This window comes from Mustela lutreola, chromosome 8 (assembly GCF_030435805.1).
Source record: "Mustela lutreola isolate mMusLut2 chromosome 8, mMusLut2.pri, whole genome shotgun sequence".
Taxonomy (NCBI): domain Eukaryota; kingdom Metazoa; phylum Chordata; class Mammalia; order Carnivora; family Mustelidae; genus Mustela; species Mustela lutreola.
In genome coordinates, this window is record NC_081297.1 from 123,719,782 (window position 1) to 123,740,594 (window position 20,813).

At 43.0% G+C, this 20,813-nt stretch overlaps 1 protein-coding gene across 1 annotated transcript; it reads right to left on the reverse strand.

The window, feature by feature from the left end:
- Positions 1-9,621: 9,621 nt before the first annotated feature.
- Positions 9,622-12,389, reverse strand: BTG1 (BTG anti-proliferation factor 1). The gene is made up of 2 exons (XM_059186506.1): positions 11,922-12,389; positions 9,622-10,943 (listed from the first exon to the last, which is right to left on the reverse strand). The coding sequence occupies exons 1-2, from the start codon at positions 12,067-12,069 to the stop codon at positions 10,576-10,578; spliced, it is 516 nt and encodes a 171-aa protein (XP_059042489.1). The 5' UTR covers positions 12,070-12,389; the 3' UTR covers positions 9,622-10,575.
- Positions 12,390-20,813: the final 8,424 nt, after the last annotated feature.

Sequence of the window (20,813 nt, forward strand, 5' to 3'; positions counted from 1 at the left end):
ACCTAAAATAGCAACCTATATCCGCCCCTCACAACAGAACTCCCTCTCCCTCTTTTCTGCTGGGCTCACACGCTGTTGCCTAACTGGTCCAATGTTCACGGCACCAACATGGCAGCCCTGCCCCTTAGCACCCTCACCATCTGATGTATGTCTTCTATTGGCTTGCTTCCCTTCCCTCCGAGGGTAGGTATTTTTGTCTGGTTCACGGCTTTTTCTCCAAGAGCCCAGAACAATGCTGACCATATCACAGATACTCAGCAAATACTTATGGACAAACGGATGAACTAATTTTAGCATCTTCCAAAGCTCTGGTCGAAGAGTTCCAACTTCAAGGGCTTTGTATTTAATGGAAAAATCCGACCTGAAGGTGAACAGCTACAATAGGATGGGCTCAGAAAGCAGTGTGCTGGGAGGTTCCAGGTCGGGTGCTGGTGCTTGACCGAGGACAAATCTGGATTCTAGCCTTGAACAGTCCCCATGGCTATGACCTGGGGCAAGCTCTGGAACTTCCCCAGACCACATCTCTTTGACTCAGAGATGACTAGACAAGCAAATGTCAACTCTTATGGGTCTATGATGAGGAGCCAGGGAAGGGATGCCCACAAGTGCTGAGACTCAAAATCTACAAGAAGTGCCTGTAGCATCCGCTCAGAACTTTACAGAAGAGAGCACCAGATCAGCAGAGCAGGGGGTCTGAGGCTGTCCGGTGCTGCTGGGGAAGCTTGTCAGTAAGAGGACAGAACCTGAAATAAATGAAAATCCTCTTTACCTCGCATACAGTGAAGTGCCATATGGAACTTTCCTGTACTTAATGCATGAAACTTTTTTTCCCCTTCTTTTCTTTCCTTTTTGTCCATTTTGAAACTTTTTTAAAAAATGAGATGCATATTTGGGGTAAGGGTTTCTCTCATTGGAAATGGGTTATTGACGAGTCTCCAGTAACCCAATCCAGCTTCAAACTTTCTTGTATCTCCACTGAGTTGCCATCCTCTCTGAATTGAAGTGCCGAGGTAAAAGTCCAAATTGGTATTGAAATTTTAAGTCTTATGGGTGCTCACCATCATCCCCGTTACATCCCACCATTGCTTTGGCAACAGAGGTTTTGCTAAGCAGAACATATTTCCCTTCCCAGAAAAAGAGTTAATTCCAGATCTCATTCCAGATCAGAACACTAAGTCTCCAGGGAAAACAAGCAGTAAATCCCCTTTCCAAGCACTAGTGAATTTTTTTTTTTTTCCTTTCCCTCTCCCTCAGTAGATCCCAAACTATTAACAGCCTCTTTAGGACAAATCTTCTCATCCCTGCATTCAAGAATCTTTAAAGACAGTGACACACAGCTCTTGAGTTCAATCAGTTTCACAACTGATTGCGCTAGAACTTGGGTGAATAGTCTCATTGCTCTTTGGCAACTGGGAGTTGAGAATTTCAGGATGGGAGAAAGTGCTCAAGGCTAGGACGCAGCTATATGTACAGGTTTAACACTCATCTCTTCTTCTTATCTGAAAAACCTACTGTAGTGGCATAATCAGGCTAAGTGAAAAGGGTGGCATTATATAAGTTTGGCACTACCACAATCTTTTTCAATTGATCAAGATTCTGAAGTTCTAGCCTAATAACAAACACCAGGCAATTCTTAGTAAGCTTGTGAGTCAGTGATATGACTCAAATTTTACTACTTACTCTAAAAGACTAAAAGCCATAACAAATTGGGCAGGGATGTACAATATTAGTAACCACTAAATCATAACTAGTTGAAAGGCAACGTTTCTTCTGGCGACAATTTGCTTCATGTTTAAAGTAACCATTACCGCATGTTTAGGAAGCAAAAATAAAGTAGTAAGAAGAGCAGAGGGAAAACAACTCATTTCTAATTTGAGGCCTGGCTCCACAACCATATTTCTTAATCAAATTTTAAGTGCCCCAAAAGGGAGTTTTCTGGGGTTCTAGAAATGTTCTCTTCGTTGGGGTGTAGATCACATAGGTGCACAAAATCTACCAAACTCTCTGCATTTAACTATACTGAATTTTCACGTCGACTTAAAGGAAAAAAAATTTTGGTAGCCCACACCCTGAAAGTTATGCCTAGGAGGTAGAAATATAAACCTAGAATTAAACTGGTTTTGTTTTTAATTCTGTTTAATAAACACTGCAAAAATGGCAAGAGCTATAACAACAAGAAACTGTGGGAAATTATCCAAGATGTGTTTGAATTTGAATTGTGCCATTTCACATGCCATGAAAGTGCTTCCAATCTAGTAGCTCACACTAAACATCAACTTCCCATGCTCAACTTTTAGCACTCGGAAGTCATTATTGTCTGTACCAAAACAAATCACTAACAACCTGGCTGTTCTGAAAAACATTCTTGAGTTCTGTCTGGGTTCCTTTCGGACGGGAAAAGGTGATCTAACTCCTTGATGCATTCACTAGGAAGCAGATAGTTGCTGGTGACCGGGCCCTTATTCAAAGAGGTAATACTTTAACATGGGCTATAAAAGCAAGGAGACTGTTCTATCCGCTTATAGCCTGGGTTTAATGATTAACAGCACCCTGTTTTACTCTCTCGAGTCACAGTTCAGCTGATAAATTTATTGATCAAATAAGTTCTCTACCTACAAAGCCTCACATGGGGTGGCCTCTGTTCCTGAGTCCCCTCCACTCTACTCCATCCCTCCCAAGCACCATGGATTCTCCAGCCAGACTTTGCATACTGTTCTCCATTCTGCCTTCTTCATGCCAACCCCCACTCATCGTCCAGACGTGGCTCGTGTCCCTTCCTCTGGGAAGTCTCCGTAAGGTAGTCCCCACGTCCATTACAGCTCTCAGGACACCCCTTCCCTTAATGCACATCAGGCCCAGTTTTTCTACATGTTTGGTAACTTCTCTCTACCACCAGGCTCGAAGCCCCTTGAGGGCAGAGATGGTGACACTTTGTGAACCCTGAGCTTGGCACAGTATGTGGCACAGAGGGGGACTTAATAAGTACTTAATGAATGTGGTCCAGGCAGGACACAACTCCAATTGTATTCCAACCATTAGAAAGGATTGCAGGAGGCAGCGGCTGAGTGGCACAGTCAGTTAAGCATGCAATTGCTAATTTTGGCTCAGGTCATGATCTCCGGGTTGTGAGGTCGAGCCCCACACTGGGTTCCACACTCAGCGTGGAGTCTGCTTAAGACTTTCTCTCCCTCTGCTCCTCCCCAACCCCGCGCACACTCTTGCTCTCTCTCAAATAAATAAATCTTTAAAAAAATAAAAAGAAAGAAAAGCAAGCATCCCAGGGTACATAAAGGATAGAGTAACGGGGAAAATGCAAGAATCTTGGGAGTCAGGAGAAGCGAGCTTGTGTCTAAGGCTTCCGTATTACATAAGGCTGCATCTCTAACTCCATAACCGTAACTACAGTCTGACAACACAGACTGGCCACCTTAACCTTGTTTTAATTAGTTCCAGACTCTTAGTATTCTTCCATCACAACCTTAAACATTATAGGAACACACTAATTTACAAGGCTACACATGACTCCAAGCAGAGAACTTGGAGATGCAAGACTTCTGAAAGGGTCAGGGAAATTTTGCCTCTAAGTATCTTGAGGTTCTTTTAAGAATGGGGCCCTTTGGGGCGCCTGGGTGGCTCAGTGGGTTGAGCCGCTGCCTTCGGCTCGGGTCATGATCTCGGGGTCCTGGGATCGAGTCCCGCATCGGGCTCTCTGCTCGGCAGGGAGCCTGCTTCCTCCTCTCTCTCTCTGCCTGCCTCTCTGCCTATTTGTAATCTCTGTCTGTCAAATAAAATAAATAAAATCTTTAAAAAAAAAAAAAAAAAAAAAAAGAATGGGGCCCTTTGTTTTCCATACTATTGCAAAATAAATTAGCAAGAAGCTCTTCCGGCTGAGTACCTGCTTCACTGAGGTCTGCAGTAACACTTTACAACCCAGCACTGAGCTGGGGACCCAGTACAGATGACTGGTACATTCACACAGAAAAAGGGACTAGAGTTTAAATTAAAAAGAACACATGGTTACCAATTCATTTATGACTAACTAGAAGAAGTCAGTTCACATTATTAGCGATTCAAGCAAACGTTGCATCAGCTTACAGCCCAAGAAACTCAAAGCCAGACTGGTAACTTAAGAAAAGACTGCTTTTCGTTGCGGTGAAGGAAGTACTCACACCACTCTGGATTAAGAACTTGAGATCAAGAAGCACCGGGTTCTGTTTGAAAACCACTGTTTGAAACAAAAGCATGGCCAAGTACCCAGGGCTGAAAGGACCGCAAACCCTGGGAAAAGTCAACTTACTTCATACAGCAGAGAGACACGAGGTTTAGACAAGATAAAGCTCACAAACTTGCCCTGCACGGGGCTGCCGGGCCACACAAGCTTGCTCGTCCCATCTCTCAATGGAAGGAGCTAGAGACAGACCGAAGATGCAAAGGGAATCCTTTTGTGTCCTTTACTGAGAAAATAGCTCTGAAAAGCACTACGTTCAGGACCCAGCTCAGGAAAGTCTGCAAATAGGCAACACCTGGGTTGCCCATAGTTCCACTTTTAAGAAAGGAGTCCATTTTTCCTTCCCATAGTATTTCAAAAAACACAAGTACATTTCTTATAGCTCTTGGCTAAAGCTGACTTTCAAGAAACTCTGAACAATCACAGTGACATCAGATTTTTAAGAAACCGAGAAAACAATCTGCTCAATTCGCCTCCATGAGATGGTGTATTCAACTTCCAAGAATCCAACCATTCTTTGCTAGTTATTTTCATGTTTAACAGGCTTATTTGTATCCCATTTTACATATGGGGTGGTGGGCGCAGAGAGGCTAGGCAAATTGTCCAAAGTCCCAAGCTGGTAGCTGGTACAGGCCTGCATTCCAGCTCATTTTTCTGAGTCCAAGACTAGTGTTCTTTATACTAATTCCCAAATGCCTCCTGAAGAAAGAAGCCTCCTTTTAAAACAGTTCTATGCCTTGTGAGACTGGAGAGTGAAAGGGCTTGATGGCAGAAAATGACCAATGCTAGCAAAAAGAAATCAAAACCTGCATGTTCCAACACTGAAACACCATGAATAAATTATACTCCTCAATATACCGGTAGATAGTTAAGAGCTCGGGTTCTGGGGTCCAAAGACCAAGTTCAATTTATGAACGAGCTATTTACTAGCCGTCTGAGTCTGGGGCAGAAGACTTAAACTCCTTATGCCTCAGCTTTCCATCTACAACATGCAGATTAAAAAATGCCCACCTACCTACCTGCCAACCTCACCCAGTTGGTGGGAGGTCAAATAAGAAATGTACGTTGGTAACTTGAGGGCTCACAAGTGTAATTTATAGGAAATACAATTCCATCCAGTCTACTGACCCGAGGGGACAACATGGCCATAAATCAAGACTGGAAGATGTATCCAATCCTGTTCATGGTGCAACTGTCAAATCTTGTCATCTTGGGTTTAGGTCCACTTACAGAATCTTTTCAAATAAAGTCCAATTTGCAGTCATCTCACCTTCCTACAAATTTAGACATTGCTCAGAACCAGAGAGACTTGTGGCTAACCTGTAATCACTAAAGCTAATATAATCACCGATGGGCAGCTTTCTTAACAGGGTTCTTTTATGACCATGCGCACAAGTAAAGGAAATGTTACAAGAGCCCTAACATTTAAGAAGAAAATTTCTGAAAACATAAAATGTAGATTTTGACACACAGTAGTACCTAGGTTAATATGTAGGAGCACACAGACCTTGAATTGCTAGAACACTAAATTTGGGGTTTCCGTTGCTGTAACAGAGATCTTCATTGTACAAATAAGGACCTAAGCAGGTAAGCTAAAACTAGACAAGATAACCCTCTTTGAAATGTTACAAGGGCTTTTCATTTGAAGACTGATCACTTAAGGTAATAATCACAAGTTGTTAGGACAGTACTCATCTACCTTAGTGATGACGTAGAAAGTGTCTCTAAACAGTTTTGATCAACGCACCCCTATCAACAGAATACACCCCCACTGTATGTGTATTTGTTTATAAAATACACCATGCTTTTATACACACACGTTCAAAAAGGTACTTTGGAGATCACCTATCTAGAGAATTATTAAAACTAAATGTACCCAGAGGTGACCATGTCTTCTGTTGTGATTTGAAACAATAATTAGCATTTGATGTGATGGTCTCCAAATACAGAAATGCACTTAACTCCACTGCTGTTTCCTGCCTGGTGGTCTCTATTGTGATGTTAGGTGTCTGCTACACTTAATCACCCTTCCATCTTCAGGAGTGGGGTCACAAATGGCCTTCACAACTTTAAAGGTACAAGGAAAGAGGCTAACAATCAAGTAGTTAAAAACAGCTTAGAAAATATTCTCTCTTTATAAAATGCATAGACAAAGACATTAAGCATTATACTTGAATTTCTTTAAAAATGCATTCAGGAGCATGCTTTATTTATGCTTCCCATCCAATCCTCCCCCAAGCCCAGTTTCCACCTAGTATGGGCCATAAACCTTACTACCACTTTGACCTGCATGTTCACATACTGAGTGCAGACTTTGTCCCAGATTCATGAATTACAGAATTCCTACAGTAGTAGCTCCCAAACTCTCTGCCAAACGTCTCTGCTGCACAAATCTCGATATTCATCAACATTAAAATGATAAGTATCACAAAAAGCCTCCTATAAAAGTCAGAAGCTGAACTCCAGAATGTTCCTTGTGAGATTATTCAACTGTGAAATGACAGGAAAACACTTACAAAAATTGAAAATCCTTAACTGGAAATTAACTTATCATTTTTCTATCCATTTGAAACACTGAACAATACCAAAAGAAATCGGTTAGCTTATGTAAAACTGCAGTCAACAAACTGCCAGAAATTAACTGTTGAGGAAATGGTGTCAAACCTCACTATTGATACACTCTGTGGCTTACCTGCTTAGGAGTATCTTAAAACTACTAAATATAAGATCTTCTTTAATGTTTCTTCATTTTACGTTTTTCTCTGAAAAAATACAATTTTTATATATGTATATAAATATAAATATAAATATGTTTATGTATGTATATATGTTGAAGACATAGCCAGAAACTATAAATCATCATATATAAATTCTTCTGACTTATCTGTAGCAATAGAAATGACTTCAGGACTCCAGTAAGCAGCTTAGTTCGGTTAGGAATACAAACTATTTCACTATCAAAGTTTTTCATACAGTTACGTTTCAAACATAAAAAATAAAGTATTGTATTTTAGCAGCTGCCAAGTACAAAAGTTCAGGTACAGACTGAGTGGGGGACTAAACACTGTGCATGCAGTCCCTACACCTTCAGATAGAGAAGAAATCTATTGCTTCAGACAAGCTGAAATAAACCGTTGATAAATTCTCCCCCTGGCTTATCAATAACATCTTATCACATTAGCTGAAACAGGGGTGCAAAGGGGAGAGGAATGATCTTTAAACTTTAATATATAGTACAGCACTTTAACCTTTAGTTACTAAACACCAGAATAGTCAGGAATACTGCTTCCTTTTAACATGAAGGCCAATTCCACGATCGGTAACATAAATACAAAACAAAACTACTTCCAACTGGTAACCGTGACTTGAGGAAATCATTTGTGCAACGGGACCAGGAAGCGATTTTCTAGTGGCCTTTCCAGTCTAATAATATAGAAATCTTGCCGATTAAGGGTACAGACAGACAAGTGACTCCCATTCCAGACTGAAGGGGACGACAGCCCCATTATCCTGCTTGAACTAGGGTAAGCCTTGCTTCAGCATTACTGAGCAAGACAGGACTTACATCTGGGGTTTAGGAAATAATTTTAAAACTACTCATTAAAATTCAGAAAGTATCATTCCTCAACGTATTGCCAGTAATTATGAACCCTTGGTGCGAATGGCAATGAATGCTTTTGAAAGCTGTCATCCCTTCTTGAAAGGATTTCTTAGAAACTATCTCAGGCAGTGTAAAAAGCCTTTTCAGTGATCACTATTACATTTCTTAAAAGCACACAGAAATGTGCTTTTACACATATGCAGGTCTGGGACACACCTGCGTGTGCATACAGCAGACACTCAAATGTTTCCATCCAAATAGCTAGGCAGAACACTGACCGGAAGCAATGAACAAGAAATCCCAGCTACGGTACCATAGACAATTGTCTGGGGAATATGAGGTTAAATTAAAGTCACAGCTAACAGCCGGAAGCTAGGTCTCGGTGATGCTTGCAAGATTTTTAAAGCGCAACTTAACAGCTCTTGACATACCAGACATCACCTGAACTCTAAAATGTTTATTAAGTTCTCTTCCTACTGCATTTCTTTTTAAGCACTGAAAAGTCTGATGTCAAAATCTTCAAAAATTATTTTCCATCTGAGGACAGGTTCTAGGACACAAGTTTTAGGTACTAGAATTTATTCCTCAACTCTCTGGATCCTTGGCCTTCAGGTCCAATGATTTAGTATGCAGAACTTTAAGCACCACGGGGCTTCAGAGGAGATGCGGTTGGCAAATAGTGGTCAGAACTGGGGTGAGACTGGGTAGACTGTACTACCAGTTGTTTCATTGCACATTCAAATCTGAAAAACTGGGAGGCTTTCTCGAAGAACACACTGAAAAATAAAACCGTAGTGGGCAAGGGGGTTCCATGGGCTGTAGATATAAAGCAAATACCCAAGAATGACCTGTGAGGTACACGCACAGTTTGTATTCTAAACACCTGCACATTCAGCTGTGTATTCCTATGTAGTCTACAGAATCAGTCATTCATCAATCCCCAAATCTGGCTCTACTGCTTTCAAGTAACCTAAATTGCTAAATATTTCCACTGTGAGCATATTTACATAAATACCTCCCCAAAAAGCCACTATATGCTAAGTTACTTAACTGTGTAAAGGAGAACTCAAAATTCCCCATTTTCAGTTTCCACGGAAGAACCATGTTACCCTCTACGACCAAAGAATTACCAACAAGTTTTTATCATACGGGGTAGTGGGGTAATCTATACTCCCGCACTCTATTTTAGGTTCTTAGGATTTATCTGAAAGAAGTCCAAAGAGGAGGAATCAAAAACTCACATTTCAACTTTTGAGAATAAAAATTCAAACGTACCTTTCGTTGAATTCCAGCTTACGGGATTTTTATGTAATCTTGCAGCTGATGAAAAGCAAAAAGCAACCAATCTCTGCAGTGATTAGCCTGTTCTTTAAGACTATGGGTCATCTACCCTAGGATTTTCTAATGGAACAAGGATTCCATGGGGCAAAATAATTGTTTCTCAAAGGTGGGCAGAATGGAACATTTAGATCTTCACTTCAACAGGGAAGCAATGACACGCAATCCTTTTGAGTATCACTTTGTCTGGTAGAGGCTACCTTTGTCTCTCATCCTCATTTCACGAGATTAGCCTGGGAATGTGTCCATGTTTTGACTTTATAGATTTAAAAAAAAAAGTTACCCTGTGTTTCCTCTAACACCTAAATATGTATACACAGATCATCTTCACTCCTATCAAATGTTTTTCAGCATGACCAATGTGCAACTGACATTCATATAGCTTATTTGACCTAAGTCTTCTGAGAAACGTATCTTTTATAGCTGAACCTCTATAATCATGACAAGAGATTGGTTAAAATGCCAAGATAAGAAACAATTTATTATAGAGAGAAGAAAAATTTCTCATCCAAAATATAGAAATCTGTACAACTTTGCCACAATCAATATACATGAACTGTACAAATTTACACCAGTTCATAATTTACCAAATAAAAGATGACTAACAAAGTTCACAAAATAGATGGTGGTTTGTGGAAAAGACTTTTACCCAATTAAGTACAAGGAAAGTTACAAACCAGACCTCCACTTTCTAAAAATAAGAAGTTTACTCAGTCTTAGAAAACTACAAGCTAGCAAATGTACAGAGAGCTGGCTGGTGCTATCACCACAGTTGAGACAGTGTCTTTTTAAGGGTCTTTTTTAAAGCCTGTTGCCATGGCAGATTCTGGTCACTTGCTACTCTCAAGGCCAAAAACACAATACAAGGTCTGACCATTTCCCCAGGTCATGCTTACTAGGTTTGTCTTATGTACATTTATACATATTTAAGTGCTAGGTAAAAGTCTTGTCAAAATTTCCAGTACTACCACATTTAAAATGTTGAGCTTTTCTATTGAGCTGCCAAAAAAGTTAACAATTTTCAAGTGTAATAGTGCAAATTTCCTCTGCAAGATCTACTGCAGAGAAAGGTTCTTTGAAATACAGATTTGCCTTAAAAGGGTTGATGGAAAAAATTTAGGTGTAACATCTGGGAGAAACTGAAACCACCCTAGGACTTCACTCCCTAGCAAATAAAGCGATCGTTTACTTGGACTCACAGGCTATTAAATCATTGAAAGGTACTGTCCAAACTATGGCACTGTCACTTTAAAAAAATTTTTTTTTTTTTTTACCACTCTATCTTGTGCCAGATCTTCACAGCTGTGACATGGTTTAAATTCCATAATCCATCCCCAAGAGGAGCCCACCCAAAGCAAAAATCAAATTTATCCATCCATTATAAGATGATCCATCCATAGACTATATCTTAACCTGATACAGTCATCATATTGTAGTTTTTGGAAGGGCTTGTTCTGCCCAAGAGAAGTTCCTCCTTACAGCTGATTCTGCTGTCTACCATTTGCACGTTGCTGCTGTTTTGAGTGCTACCTCCTGCTGGTGAGGCTTCGTACAGCACGCAGATGGAGCCATCCTCTCCAATTCTGTAGGACACTTCGTAGGGGTCAACCCAGAGTGTGAGTTCACTTGGGAGAAGCCTGAACAGCTCCTGACTGCTCAGTCCAATCCGCTGTGCTGCCTGTCCAATCAGAGGATCCATTTTATGGTTGATGCGAATACAACGGTAACCTGATCCCTTGCACGGCTTTTCTGGGAACCAGTGATGTTTATAATGTTCTATAGGGAAGAAAGAAAAGAACAGAACAGAGAAACAACGCTGTAGATCGTTACTGTTAGAGCCCGCTGTAGCTTCTTTCTTCCGCTGGCTCCTTTGAGAAGTGAGAAATTTAAACTACCAACTTTTAAAAAATGCCCAGCATTGCTCTCGCTGCTGTGCGTGTGCGGGGCTGCGGAGAGAGCGGGCAGGGCTTTAGAAATAACACAGTAGCATGGGACAAAACAATCTCCGGGAACCAACCGGTCAAGCCGCCAGAACAGTATCCGGCGCGCGGCCTCGGCTGGCCGGGCAGCCGGATGGCACCGGCGGCCAGGCGGGAACCTGTTTACTTTTCTCCACCCCACCCCAGCCCAGCCGCACACAATGGGGTTTATGGCTCTGGAGGAGAAGCGCCACCGGACTGTTATCCCCAAAGGGAAGAAAAACAAGCAACCCTAAACCACGCTCTGGGCTGGGCTGTAACTGAACCGGTGACAAATCCGATGATTAATGGTCAGAGGTAGGAGGCGCGGGGAGACGGCACGTCCGTTCCGGGCTGGCCCCGGGGCAGCGGCGCGGTTTCCCACCCCCGGGCCCGGCCGCCGAGCCCACAACGGCTGGAGGGGGTTGGGGGAGGGGGCGTCGAACCAACCCCGGCCCCACAGCTCCTTTGTCCCCAAAACCGCGGACGGTCCGAGGACCGCAGCTCCCGCCTCAGTGGCCGTAGTTTCCTTTGTTGTGCGCCTGTTTCCTTCTCCCCTCCGTGGGCCAGCCGTGGGGGGAGGGGGCGCCCTCGGCCCAGCCCCCAAACCCTCGCCAGGACCCGCCGTTAGCGGCCGCCTGGCGCGCCAGCCCCGGTCCCGCGGCGGGACCCGAGCGCTGCCCGCCGGGGGCAGAGACGCGGCTCCCGTGGCCCGACGGCTCGACCCGCCTCCCGCCCGGAGTGTACGGTCCGTGTCCGCCCGGCGCCCCTCGCCCTCCCGCCGCGGCCGGCTCACCTGCCAGCAGCTCCTGGAGGCTCTGGCTGAAGGTCTGCAGCTGTCGTTCGCTCGTGAGCCCCTTGGTGCGGAGGAACTTGGAGATGAAGGACACGGCTGCGGCGATCTCGCCTATCATGGTGGCAGCCCGGGTGTAGAAGGGATGCATGGGGGCGGCGGGCGGGGGCGGCCCGGGGCGGCCGGGGCTCGGCGGCGCGGCCCCGACGGCGGAGCGGCCACCCCGGGCTCCCTCGCAGGTGAGAGGGCTGAGAGGAAAAGAGGGCGGGAGGGGCGGACAGCTACTTTTTTTCTCCTTTATAGTAAAAAAGTTATTTTCACGACAGGAGGCGGCAGGCGAGAGGAAGAGACGAGCGACGGCGGCCTGGTCACATCGCTCGGACTTCCCCAGCCGCCTCCGCGTCCAGCTCCCCAGCCTCCGAAGCTCCCAACAGTTGCATTTCCAGCTCGGAGGGGCGAAGAGATACTGGCGCCGTGCAGTAGCTTTTATAGCGCCGCGGAAAGGAAGTGGCGTAGCTGGAGTATGACGGCTGACTCCAGCCAATCCGCAGATCGCACCATTGTGACGCACCAGGTTCGGAGCCGGAGGGGGCGGGAAAAGAGAGCAGGGGGCGGATGCGGAGTCAGGGAGGAGAGGGAGGAGCTGACGTAATCCGCTTGTAAACAAATAAACTCCAGAGCGGCGGCCGGAGACCGGCGGGCTGTGGCCAGGGGATCGAGCCGAGCGGGGGTGCGCGTGTGAGAGCCCCGCCCCCAGCTCTAGCCCCTCCTTCCCGCTTCAGCAACTCCGGGCCCAGCGCCAGGGCATCCTCTGCGAAAGTGCGCTGCCTGGGCTCGCGGGCGGGGAGGCTCGGTGCTGGGCAGATAAAAGCCGCCCTGCTCAGGCTGTCCGCGCGCGCGGATTCGGCTGCAGGTCCGCGACGCCGGTCCACTCGCGCGCTGGGTGTTTGTATCCCTTGTATCCCGTTCCCGCTCCGGTCTGAGAGGCTGGATCCCCAAGCTGGAGGCATGTGCGGAACAGGGCGGTTCGGGTCCCCGTGCGGAAGGTGCGGAGGAAGTGGAGCAAGGGGACCTTTGCGGGTCTTTCTGCAGAGCCCAGGGAGCCGAGGTCTCCTAGCAGAGGCGCTGCCAACTCCACGGAGCCCTTCCTGCTCCACCTTCGGGAAGGAGTGGGGGATGTCTTTGTAAAAGTTTAACTGCAAAATAAAGAAGAGGCTAGTAAGCCTTTTGTGGTTGCTGCTTCAGTAGCTTCTGGAGGCAAACGAGAGGAGTGGAGAACTTAGAGAATCCAACTTAGTGCTGATAGGAAAGCCTGCTATTGAAGATAAATGTAGTCACGCGGATTCCGTGAAGTTTAAGCTTTATTAGAGGGGGAAAGTTGTTTAATGCATTTTACACCGTTTAAACCCTAACCAGAGATTCTTTTTTTATAGTCCGGGTAACTGTCGGGCCCTTAGAGTTCTGCTGCTCATTATAAAAACAAGAAAATAAAGATTAGAGTTGAAGCTTGTGAAAGTATTAGTCGTAGACATTTGAGTTTACTGGAAACCTTACTTGCAAAACTAGAAAAAAAAAAAAAAGACCAAAACACAATCGTATTATGGCTTGAGCCTGCTAAAACGATTAAGCCCAAGAGTGGGTTAACCCTAACTCCATTAAGGAGGAGGGGAAAAAAAAAAAAAAAAAAAAGATAGTGGAGAGGCAGAAGTTGAACTCTACCAGATGGAAATAAATACCCTGAGTTTAGTTGGTCATCAGTATTGCAAAACACACCACTTTGAGGTGTGTGTGTGTGTGTGTGTGTGTGTGTGTGTGTGTGTTTTAAAAATACTGCACCAAAAAGTATAGAAATGAAGCAAAAGTAGGACGTTATAAAGCAGAGGAAGAAAACGTTTTATTGTTTAAATGAAATATGCAAAATTGGGTTTGAACGAACTTGCAGATTGTTTTTCATTCATACACAATAACTAGTTACATGTGAACTAAGTTAAATACTTTTAAGATGGTATTGTTAAAAGCATTGAGTTTTGTGAACATCTTAATTTTTTTGGTTGAGTACCTCAAAAATAATTGTAAATAAGGCACATTTGTTTCCTCTTAGGACTTTTCAGAAAGAACTGTGCTTAAAATAAACGTCATGGTAATTCACTGAGGACTTCAAACCTCTTTTACTACTCAAAAGGGAGACAGGGAAACAGAAGTAAATTCTGAAAATCAGCGGAGACCTAGCACAAGATCTTCTGATATCCCTAACTCCACCCACCCTTAATCTCTGGCTCTTCTCTTTTCTTTCACCTTATCAGTCATTTGAGCATTAGATGATAAATCAAATGAAGGTTTTTCTGCTCCAAGCCTGGTCTCCAACTTGGGCTCCTAATAATCCTGAGCTCTATTTGACTCCTCTACAAAACAATTTATGAAGTTAACAAAATTCTAGCATTTGAACTCAGACTTGTCTCCCAAGGGTGTGTTCTCTCCACTTTTAACTGCCTTCCCAGGCAGGGGCTGGACCCCTTCTGAAAGCTTTTTAAAATCAGTTGAATAGGGTTACCAGAAAGTTAAACTCACATGCACACAGTTTTTTTTATCGTATATGTATGTTTCCCTCCTTAAATCATTATTTTAAGTGACTAATGGATTTAAGAACTTACTCTTCTTTGTAGGGTATCTAGGGAGAACTCAGGGAGAGAGCTGGAAATAAACATTGGTCCTAAATGCAAGCTTTAGATAGGGCACAATGTTAATTACTAACAGTTTTCAGTTCTGGACATACATATGTTCAGTAGTATTTTTCCAGAGGTTTAGTCAGGCTCTTCCCATCTGAAAAACAAGCTGGTGCTTCTCCACAGCTTTTGAATTATAAAAGCACTTTCTCATTTTGCTGTTAGGTTAAACTGTAGGGCAGTCTCAAATACAGTTGACCCTTTAAAAATGCAGGGATTAGGGGCAAGGAACCACAAACAGTCAAATCCATGTATTACTTGGGGCTCCCCGTAACACTTAACTCCTCATCCCCTTCTGCGGACCAGAAGCCTTACCAATAACATAAAGTCAATTCACACGTATTTTGTATGTTATACGTATTATGCGCTGTATTCTTACAATAAAGTAATGCTGAGAAAAGTAAATGTTATTAAAATCGTAAGAGAAAATACATTTATAACATAGTATAGCATATCAAAAAGTCCTCGTAAAAATAGACCCACACAGTTCGAAACTAGGTTTTTGAAGGGTCAGCTGTCTTGACAAACCCAACACTCTTGGCTGTATGCACGAGGCAAGTTCCTTGCGCCTCTGCATTCTATTTTCTTCAGAAACTTAAAGGTTGTGGTGAGGACTAAGTGGAATAACCATAGAGACTACTTAGCACTCTCTTTGGCACTAAGGAAGCAGCCAAATGTATATATTAGCTGGCTTATATCATCATCAGGCAGTTTGATGATATCAAATTTATTTCCCAAACCAAGAAAAATTAAAAATCAAAGCACTCAAAACAGACAAACAAATTTCTATCAAAGCAAATCCAGAAAATGGAGCTGGGTTTCAAAATAAGTTTGCAAGTAAAAGCACAAATGCCAGGTTCTTGAAAAGAGTGCTTAGATGTTTAGAAAGTACTTTCTATAGGGGTAACTATTGGACGACTAACTCGAATTTCAAAGGGCTGGGGATTTCTAGTCCCATCCCTCAATGCAACTGTTACCAGAATAAATTGCTCTGGACTAACAAATCTGTACACTTTATTCTGTTGTTGTTGTTATTGTTTTTAACCAAAAAGAGAAAGAGAGAGAGGGGGGAAAAATCATTTACATAGGGTAGGGGAATGGACTTCTTTCTTTATTTCATAGACTGGTAAAATTTAAGGATGAACACAGGGTTGAAATGTTCCATTTTGCCAAAGATTTTTTTTTTTTTAATTTTAAATCACATTACCATCTGCTATCACTATCATTTTGGGAAAAGGTTAACATTTTAACATCCCCAAAGTAGGAAAGGTAGCCGTATTAGAACAAAGTGTGGTCTTTCTAATTGAATAAATTTCAAGTCACCAAATGACACTTTTTGAATATCATCGTGGCCTGCATCTGGGAACTCATCTAAACTATTAATCCATAAAGATGATACCACTAAAGTAAGCTATTATGCTATTCATTTTATATGCTAGTGCTTCTGTCTGAGATACCTTCTCCCTCTCCCCTTTCCCTAGCTAATTTTTGCTCATCCTCCAAGAAAATTTTGTGACTCTAACTTGAGTAAATGTCTATGGCATTCTGCTTTCCCTTCCCCTGGCTCTGGGACTCAGCAAACACACTAGATTTACTATGTTACAAGTCTCTCTTTCTAGTTTGTATTTTTTTTTTTCTTTTTTAAGATTTTATTGATTTCTTTGACAGAGAGGCAAGGAGAGAGGGAACACCAGCAGGGGGAGTGGAAGAGGGAGAAGCAGGCTTCCAGCCCTGCAAAAAGCCCCATGCCGGGCTTGATCCTAGCTAGGATCCTGGGATCATGACCTGAGCTGAAGGCAGCCGCTTAAGGACAGAGCCACCCAGGTGCCCCTAGTCTGTAAATTCTTTGAGGGCAGGCATCTTATGTAATTCACTATTGTACCCCCAAGGCCTAATGCCCAACACATAGCAAATGCTCTTGAATGATGTTAAATAGACATATCAAACTACAAATGAGTCAAATTAAAACCATGATTTTCAATTTATCAGACAGAAAATAATAGAGTTTCTGTGGCTTAATATCGGACAGTCAATATTTGAGAGGACAAGATAAGTAACTTCACTCCATGGCACTCTTTACCCTGGCTGCTGTGCTAGATTATTGCGGAGATTGCTTTTGTAAGTAAACATTGTTTTGGGATAGACCGCATTTCCAGAGAAAATGAAACGGAGGCCGAATTAATTTAAATATGTTGCTCAGGAATATTGTGGTAATACCCACACTGCCAGCATTTCAGGGTTTTTTGCTGTTTCCCCTTATGCTGCATAGGCACGTTTTAGTATTTTTCTGTCTGGTCAACCATGGTGTCATTTGCGTATGTACCACTCTCTCATGCTTCTATCCAGAAGTTGTTCAGGAAGGTTTCTTCCTATGCTCTAGTCTCTCAATTTAATCATGACATCCAGGATTCCTGGATTACTGCTGGGAAAGTCCCAGAATTTTTTTTAATGGCTGTATTGCAGTTTACAAGTTTGTCTGCAAGGCCTTTGCCCACCGTACCCCTGTATATAGTAATCCCACCTAGCCAAGGTCTTGTTCTCCATCTGGACCTTCCCTCTCCTGAAGGCATCTTTAGACCCATAGACTTCCAGGCTGAGCTGGAGTTGGCTTCACTGTGGCCAGGCAGTGAGTTGCATTCACTCTAATTGTATTTGTCCTGAACTTACTTCCAGATAGAGCATTACGTGTCCCCGGTGCTTGCTTTCAAAAACTAACAGCTTAGCCAAAAAGCACAGTGGGGAGTGGGAGAGTTCTCTACAGTGTCAACAACAAATAGAGACAAGGCATTTATTTGTGTGTGTGTTTGGGTACAGAAGGAGACAAGGAAGCCCCAAAAGCAAATGCTCTCTGCTAAATCAGTGAAATTGGCCCACAGTTAGTTCTCTTTAAAAAGAAGAAAAGGAGGGGTCTGAACTTGGAGTATTTTAAATTCTTAAGCCAATATAAGTATTTTTGAAAAAAAAAACTTGGTGGTGTTGGGAGCAGAAGATGTTCAGAGGGGAGACATTTTTGACAGGGAAGTGATAGGATCAGATTTATTTTTTGGAAAGCCCTGAGGATGATGGATTGGAAAGAGGTAATGTGGAAGTGACTTCTATTTTTGTCTCTAGCTCTTACTTAAATCTTTAAATAATTTAGCTTACACGTGGTCTTATCACTTCAACAGAGACCTCTATCTTTCATTTATTCTTTTTCTGGTTGCCCCCAGGAGGGAGATCACTTTCAGCAGCCTCCCCACGGGGCCCGCTGCCTTGCTTTGCTTAGATATGAATCCAGGTGTACAAACGAAGACATTTGTACTGGATTGAGATCTACTGGGGTTCAGAAAACACAACAGGCCTAGAAATCAGAAGGTGACACATGCAGATTTGGGGCTAACCTGTTTCTTGTTAAAGCAATTCAGGTTGGAGGAATGGGGATTAAAATGTTGCCCGTCAGCAGCACGAGCAATTGTCATGTATCATTGGGCAGCACGCACTAGGCCAAGTGCGGCAGACACATTCCTCTGTCATTCTCCAAGAAACGCCACCAGGGAGGTATCCTTGGGAGTGAACCATGTGAGATTCCAGTCCTCAAGAAAATAAGTAATTTACCCAGAGTCTTGCAACCAGATTTGAACTCTGAAGTCACAGACTCCAGGACTGGGAGGCATCCTCCCAATACTATCTTTTCGGAATGGGACTGTGAGAAAGAAAGCCCTATGAAGTTTACAAGACCATTTTGAGATGAGTAGGGACAGTAGGAAGCAAAAACAAACAAAACTCGAGGCCTCTGAGGAGACCTCTCATGGCTGACATACCAGGAAAATAGAACGACATTCATTAAAAGGTTCCCTGAAAAAGTGAACCAAAGGACATATTAAAATATTCATCTGCCAAATAAAATAATTTCACTGGAATGAAAGTCATCCCCAGGGGCCGTTAAGAGAAAGCCCCAAGAATGCCTTCTATGTCAGACTGTCAAAGCACCTCACTTCTCCTTTGGCCTAAACCGGCAGGAGGAACCAGGGAGGAGTCAGCCCCACTGTCCCCCTTCCCCAGCAACTGAGGGGAGCCCGCTAGGCATCAGGTGGAAGGAGCAGGAGGGCGGCTAGAAGGGCGGGTTTTGTGTCCGTCTCAGCGGGGCACTGGAACTTGATCACTGGCCTTCCAGGAATTCTCCTTGAACTTTGTATTGTTAAGCGCCAGGGCCACTTCTCAAAGCCAGGCCTCCCTCCATGACCTTGTTTCCTTCCTTTTTACAGAACCCTCTGATTCCATTTACTTTGCTCTTTGTAAAGTTACCACCATATACTCTATCTCCACCAGGGTTCAGTCTTCTTAGATGTTTATCTGAATCTTCCCAGCTGCCAAAGACCTTTTTCAGTGTTAAGGCTGAACAGTGGTCACAGGGAAAGAGACAGATGATAAGAATCAAGTTCAGAAAATTGTGAATTTTAAAGAATCATTACAAATTTCTTAACAAGTTTGCATCCCAGCCTATAGTATTTTTTAACCTTCTGAATATGGAACACAGGGCTCTCCTTCCCCTTGAACTAACAGGACAGAGGTTTGAGATGTCTCATGGTTCCCACCCCATTATCAACCCAGCATCGCCCCAGGAAGTTGACAGAAATGTAAACTTTTGGCTCCAGGCCCACTAAATCAAAAACTCCAGGGGTAGGGCCCAGCTATCTAGATCCTAATGTTTCAGAAAGACTGCTTTTAAAAAGTAGTGACAATCTTGGGGTCGTGAGGTCGAGCCCCACTTTGGGTGTAGAGATTACTTAAAGAAATAAACTTGGGGCACTTGGGTGACTCAGTAGGTTAAGCCTCTGCCTCCGGCTCAGGTCATGATCTCAGGATCCTGGCATTGAGCCCCGTAATGGGCTCTCTGCTCAGCAGGGAGCCTGCTTCCCCTTCTCTCTCTGCCTACTTGTGATCTCTTTCTCTCTGTCAAATAAATAGATAAAATCTTAAAAAAAAAAACAAAAAACTTAAAAAGTCGTGGCAAAATTCTATAGCTTACAACCAATGAAATTTTTATCCAGGCATATACTATCTCAAGTTAGAAAACTTGTGTCTTAAAAAAAAAACGTCAAGATACCCAGCTAATAGGTAAAAGTGGCCTTTAAGTATCAACTAAGTTTTAAGTGAATCGTTGCATGCTTCCCTGAAGTTCTATAGTCTGGGTAAAATGCATTCTTCCCAGATTCTGAGACATTAGGCAAGCCAGAACAGATAATGATGTCCACATGTTACTCTCAAGAGAGAAGATAATACTCCAGAAGCTTGGTAAAATAATCATCTAACCAAAAGTTGGCATAGTTTATGGTTTTATTTTCACTTCTAAGAAAAGCAGTAACTTGACCTTGAATTTAAAAATCTCAAAGTAGATTAGCATTCATGTGTACGAAGTGATGTCACAGAAGTCATTTGACACAAGATAGTCAACTAAAACCAAGGAATATTCAAACAGCAAAAGGAAGTGTAATAAACAAATAAATATAGAGGTCCTACATCGAGATGCCCAGCACGGTGGTGAAAACTATCATGGGTTTGGATGTACTTCAGCCTGCACTTCCCCTTGGAAAAAGGAACTTAGAACGTATTCATCTATGGGGCATAGCAAGTTAGACTGATCCAAATTCCTAAAAAGAATATTCTAGCCAAGAAGAGAAAGTCCTCTGGGGGGATTAAAAAAAAAAAAAAAGTTTAAGATTTGCATGTCAAATTGCATTTATTTTCTGAAGGAGATAACCCAAGAGGCTTCTCATTATCTTGTGTTCTTATCCATTTGTTTAGTAAATACTTGTTTTTCCCTAAATGAAGAGGAAGCAATCTACCGCTTAGATGATATTTGCAGTTTGATTTGGTTGAATTAATTGAATATGAAAGCCAAGGCTCCTTTATTGGCATTAGTGCTTGTGTTGAAAGCGTTCCATATTTGCATATTTTGTAGTACAGGCCTTTTCTTTAAATCTTTTCATCCAGTGCGCTGTAGGAAAACATTTCCGTCTTCTGGAAACCAATTTTGAGTTTTTTTTTTTTTTTTTTTTAAAGATTTTATTTATTTATTTAACAGACAGAGATCACAAGTAGGCAGAAAGGCAGGTAGAAAGGGAGAGAGGAGGAAGCAGGCTCTCCGTGGAGCAGACAGCCCGATGCGGGGCTCGATCCCAGGACCCTGGGA